The sequence below is a fragment of the Fundulus heteroclitus genome, chromosome 13 (assembly GCF_011125445.2).
Source record: "Fundulus heteroclitus isolate FHET01 chromosome 13, MU-UCD_Fhet_4.1, whole genome shotgun sequence".
Taxonomy (NCBI): domain Eukaryota; kingdom Metazoa; phylum Chordata; class Actinopteri; order Cyprinodontiformes; family Fundulidae; genus Fundulus; species Fundulus heteroclitus.
This window is the reverse complement of record NC_046373.1, coordinates 22,834,315-22,840,314: the sequence shown is the minus strand read 5'-3', so window position 1 is coordinate 22,840,314 and position 6,000 is coordinate 22,834,315. Positions and strand designations below refer to the sequence as shown.

At 39.6% G+C, this 6,000-nt stretch overlaps 1 protein-coding gene across 3 annotated transcripts in view; it reads left to right on the top strand.

The window, feature by feature from the left end:
• The window catches only part of npr1a (natriuretic peptide receptor 1a), a 66,858-nt gene that overhangs the window by 39,848 nt on the left and 21,010 nt on the right, over positions 1 to 6,000 (top strand). For all 3 annotated transcript variants that reach the window (XM_036145394.1, XM_036145396.1, XM_036145395.1), the window contains 3 exons: positions 1,794 to 1,888; positions 4,102 to 4,237; positions 5,366 to 5,450. In XM_036145394.1, the coding sequence (XP_036001287.1) occupies positions 1,794 to 1,888; positions 4,102 to 4,237; positions 5,366 to 5,450 (316 nt within the window). The remainder of the gene's footprint in view (positions 1 to 1,793; positions 1,889 to 4,101; positions 4,238 to 5,365; positions 5,451 to 6,000) is intronic.

Sequence of the window (6,000 nt, the reverse complement as noted above, 5' to 3'; positions counted from 1 at the left end):
GGCGGTATTTTCTGGGCAAAAAAAAACCCCCAAAGGCGGCTGTGATTAGAATCAGCTTTATTGAATGAGGATCAAATCAGCTTTTTTGGCTGATATCGTAAGCACAAACAAGGAATCTGTCTTCAGTTTCAGATTCAGATTAATGATTTTTATTCATTCGGTCTCTAGACAGAATGCAGACAGAACATTATCAGTTGATCATTCTGCTAATAAATCTTTTGCCAGAACATAGAAAACCCAACAAAATGTTTCTGTATTTGTTTAAAAGAGCTCAGTAACGCTAATAGATTTCTACATAAACTCTGCAGTGACAGAAACACAGTTATATAATTTACCTAGTTATCCAGAGGAAGAAAGCCTGGTGAACTTAGTGAATGATACTTTTAACGGACCCTTCACCCTGAAGCTCATTAGGCCCATTGTGATCCTGATTTTAAATTATGCAGGCAGAATGAGGCGGCTGTTTAACTAACTCCCTGAGAGACTTTCCGTTTTGCCTTTTACGCTCCCTGATATTAAATTAGACAAAAGAAAATCCTGTTTTAGGTCAGTTAGGAATATAAAAAATGTTTCTATTTATATTTTCACTTAGTATTTGCCAGAATTGCCTTCTATATTATATGCATTGGGGCAAACAGTTTGAATGTCCTTCTCACAGTAGTTTGCTGCGATTTTGGCCCATTCTTCTGACTGAACTGGTGCAACTGATGCCCCGTCCACATGAAAAGTCTTTAGTCAGCAAACTTCTTGGTCACCTGTCGCTTAAAACACACGTGCTAACACAAACTTCAATAATGCCGAACTTTGGCATTACGGTTGTGTTTCAGACAATATTACATTTTGGATTTTACATTAACACATTTTTCTCTACTGCTTTCTTGTTCACTGCCTAGTCATCGGTCCAGACAAACGGCTCTTCTTTCTCTTGCAGTCGCTGTTTTCGCCATGCTCTTCTTCCTTCTTCTTCCTTCTTTGCTGCTTTGGCGGCGTTACTGCACCCCTTACTGGCGTGGCATAAGTTTTAAAATGCCTATTATGGCTAATCTGTCTCGTGCAATTTTATCTTTATGCTCAAACGTTTCTGTGCGGATACAGTATTTGGCTCCATGTGGCTATAGCCTAAGTCTGGTTTATAAAATAGAAGATCCATCTGTGCTCTGAAACCCAAGATTTCGCACTGCGGTAGCCTACCTCTCTTGTCTTTTTCCAAGCACTGTAAACAATCCTGTGTCAGGTTTTGCTGGTCAGGACGATGTAAAAAAAAACCAAAGTTCTCACACCACAACATTCACATCAGTCAGATTGTCAGGTGTAGATTTCCTCTCATGGTGCAGCTTAATGTAATAAATAAACATGAGCGGAATAAGAGGAAATGTATGCAGCAAAGCACATCTGGAAATCAGTTCATTAATTTGAATACCAGTCTGTCTTTTAAGATGCTGACTGTTAACTCCAAATCTGGAATTTTTTGACTCTTTTTTTTTTGGATGCTGCGATTGTTCCCACCCTCACAACGGAAAGCTGAGAGTCTCCTCCTCCTCATAAATTTTTCAGTCACATTCTTGGCTTTTGTCAGTTTGTTGGACTTCAATCAACAAAAGCAACAGCTGTTTTTAATCCCTCTGTATTTTTTTCCCATGTTAAAAACCCCCACAAATGACTGTCATTAATAATGAAACATGTTCAGAACAAAAACCAAACAAACAACCACTGACCTAAGCACTTGGAAAATGTGATTTTCTTTTCATGAAGACAACCCGCAGAAACTTCACGATAACACGATGTCTCTACAGGTGTGTCGGGAGTGGTGGAGATGGACGAGATTGGAGACAGAGAGATAGACTTCGCTGTGTGGGACATGACAGATCTAGACTCTGGAGAGTTTCAGGTGAAAAACACAATTAAAGATGATGCCTTTACTGTGATTTATTAACATCAGGATTAGCGTGAATCTGCAGCTTCAGTCTGGTAAAACCAGCAGGAGTTTTTTTCAAACTAGTTCTGGGTAAGTTAGAATAATAATACATTGAATATTAGGTAAAAACTGGAGCCGGTGTGCAGGTATAGTAGTAACTGCAGTTTTTGAACTTCACACTTGAGCAGCGTGTGAAAACTGCCCTTTACGGTTAGATTGTCAAATTGAAACAAGTTGCTTATTAACTTAAAGTGTATTTGAACGCTCTGTCTAAATACATTACATCACGCTGAATGCCAGGCAGAGGATTGGGAAATTTTAAGCAAGGAATAACACTGAAAGAATTTCTGCATGTTTTTTTGGAGAAAAACTTGCTGAGGAAAAATCCAACAGTGGTATTTGTCTTTGGACTTTGCAATCTTTGACACCAATCTGTCTGCACCAGGCACCCAGCCTAACGTTGGTCTTACATCAGGACATAACTTCAGATGAACAGCAGCATATGAAATATTATTTGACCAAAGCTAAACCAAAATGCTGTCAATGCTTCAATATAATCATTTGTAAGTCCACTAGCAGCACTGCTTCTGGGTGATCATATCCTTTTTTCAAATTGTTGTCAATAGGGGTGCACCGATTGATCGGCCACGATTTTCCTTAATTTTCTGGAACTCTGTGATCGGCTGATAATTAGATGTGAAACCGATCGTATCCACCTATCTTATCTACCTCTTCAATGGTCTGAAAATCACCCACTGTCAATGCTCTAAACTTTGATTTATATTTGAGAGCAGTTATTTGAGAAGTCTTTATTGTTTCACAGGTACTGATTAATGTTTTTCAAGATAAGTATGAAATATCGAAGGTGTCTTGTGGACTTATAACAACTCACAATGTTAGTTATTTTAAAAACAAATCAGTATCGGTCACAACCGGAATCGGCATGTCAGGCTTTTATAAAGGTCGGTAATCAGTGATCAACCAGAAACCTGCAATCTGTGCAACCCTTGTGAAGAAATGTTGGTCAACTCCTCTTTACAACATTTGTTCAGTTTCTTTATGTTTTATAGACAATACTTTTACTCACCTCTCTCAAGCTGCTGTTTCTTATCTTGCTACCTATGATGGCTTATCAAAAAAAAAGGCATGCTACATGTGTCAAGACACACGCAACGGAAGGGGATTTTGTAAAACATCAAGTCGTTGGAGCAGTTTAAATGCAACTCTCTCCTGAACTGTGTCGGTGTATTGAGGTTGATGGTGGGGGATTCATATTATTAAACTGTGTCAGAATGGCATATGTCATCGTCTCCCCAGATTTAAAGATCAACTGGTCAAGCAATTCAACTTCAATCTGCTGCAAGTTCCCTCAAGTTGTCAGAAAATGAGTTTCCAAATTTATCAAAATAATAAGTCAGTTAATTTTTTTCTTGTTTCAAGCATCCAGCATCCAGAGGGGAGTGAAGCGTCGGAATTTGTCAATGCTGCCTTTATCTGAGTTGCAGCAGCATCGATGCAGCAGCAGTGCAGTACTTATGTCAAGTACATAAGAGCTGCATTGATTGTTTTGGTAAAGTTTTCAACAAAAAAAAAAATCAAATCCTGATCACTTTGGTGTCAAATGTGTACAAAAGTTATGTCTGAGAGTTGGAGGCAACAAGGGTATATTTACCTTTCTAGACACTGGTTCTACACTTTAGCCTAAATGAAGGTTGGCAGAGTCCAGTCCTCCAGAGCTACCATCCTGCAACGTTTAGATGCATCACTCTTCCAATTATATGAACGGCTCATTACAAGGCCTCTGCAGAGCTGAAAGTTTGAATGCTGATGACGAGAACATTCAGCCATTTGATTCAGGTGTGTTACAGAAGAGATGCATCCAAAACCTGTGGGATAGTGGCTCTGCTGAACTGGACTGGGACACCTCTGGCTGAGATTCTGTCACAATGTAACATGCCATGTGCTGTTTTTCATCTGAGGCTGAATTTATATATTCCAGAGCTATCTAAGAGCAAGTGGCTCCTTTAATTGATGATTAACATAATGCAGAATAAGATTGTAATCTTTTTTATCATGTGTAATGGAATTTAACAAGACACTGATACAAGGCACACATACTGGAAACTACTAGATATGTGTTAGACTGCCATGCAAACCCAGATGATTGTGTTGTTGTGTATTTTCAGAGAGTGGCTGTGTATAAAGGCGGCATTAAGCAGCTGGTCCTGCAGGAAGGTCTGGACTTCCAGTGGCCCGGAGGCTCGCCGCCTCGAGATCTCCCCGAGTGTGGCTTAAAGAACGATGATCCAGCCTGTCTCACACGTATGAATGCAATACACAACACAAATATAGAAATCTGACATAAATAATGTAAATTATAATGTAATTTACTGTAATTTCCTTCTGGGATTATTAAAGTGTTTCTGGTTCTAATAATAGCTGTCAACACATGTGAATTCAGCCTGTTGAAGATGGACCTCCTGGCATTTGCTTCTACCGTTGGTTTTTACCCATGGTTCTTTGTAAAATAGTTGAAGCTCCGTCTTATTAGGTGAAAATAGCAGCTATGAACAACGACGTCTTGCCACAGACTCTTGATTGAATTTCGGTCTGGACTTTGACTAGGCCACTCTAACACCTGAAATATGCTTCAATCCAACAGTGATCCTGTCTGCGTTTAGTTTTGCTCCTGGCAACCAGTCTTGAGTTATCTGCAGCCTCTCGTCCATTTCCCCCCCAGGATTGCTTTGTATTTAGCTCCATCCATCTATTTATCAACTCTGTGCAGCTTACCTATCCCTGCTGGAGAGGAGCATCCCCACAGCACAATTCTTCCTCCCCCATGTTGCACATGTTGAAATGCAGTATTTAAACGCATCGGACACGTGGAGCAAAAGGTTAAACTTTGGTGTCATCAAAGCGGAGCACCTGCTTTCATTTCATTTGCTGAGTCCACTATCGGGTTTGTGGCAAACTGCAAACAGGACTTCTTATGACCTTAAACAGCGCTTTTCTCCTTATCACTCTTCCGAAAAGGCCTTATGCATGACGCGTACGTCTATAACAGTTGTCTTTTCAGACAACAAAAAGAAAAGTTTGTGTTGGTCCATCATATAAAACCCCGTCTTCTGTTGAAGGTTCTTGTTCTAATTGTGCAAAATCTGATCCAACGTTAGAAGGCTTTGAATACTTTTGCAAAACATGTAATGTGATGACTGTGGGTCATTAAAAGCATGTCTGCACATATAAGCACAACCATGCAAAGATAGAGCTTCAGCAACATATTTTAGGCACAAACACACTCTAAATGTCCTCATGATCAATTATGTGGCCAAAGAACCGGTATAAGATGCTGCTCTTCACAAAGATCTCTGTTTTCCACATGTTTGAAGAAAAACGTTGTCTTCTTCCAGTGCTGATGCAAGCTGCCTTTCCTTCTCGCCCACGCAGGTACAGTTACAATGCATCAGATGGTTGCCATGGTGATCTGCTTCGTCTTTGTCATCATCATCACCATCACAATCTTCATCTACAGGTGAGACACACGCACCTAACCGATTCGCTTGTCCACTGGATTCCAGTTTTTTTTATATTATTTTTTTTATTTTCCCTTTTAAGAAATGTAAAAAAAAAAAAAAAAAAAGAGAAAATGTTAAGTGAATAAAAACCAGCTGGTTAGGAAGGACTTTGTGACTTTGACTGAGCTGGGAACCAGTAACCTCACCAGCATCTTTCTAGATATGCTATAATGAGAATCAGAAGGTTAAAACATTACATGTATGCCAGCTGCTCTGCCTAAGGATTATTAATGAAAGCAATAATAAAAGTGATATCAAATATTTCTTTTTAAATATGCAATTTTACTCGTACCAAAAAAAAAAATGCTTCTTAGCTTTTGGCTTCACTAAAAGTAAGGAATGCCCTTTTCTGAAGCAACTGCAAACAGTGACAAACAGAGGAGCAAACTGGCACTGAAGTCCTGGGTAAGATTGCAAGCCGTGCTCTGATGCTGCAGAGGCAGCAGAAACCAATACGCCATCAAAATGTGCAGAAGCTGAACTCAGCAGAGCCAAACAAACCCCTCT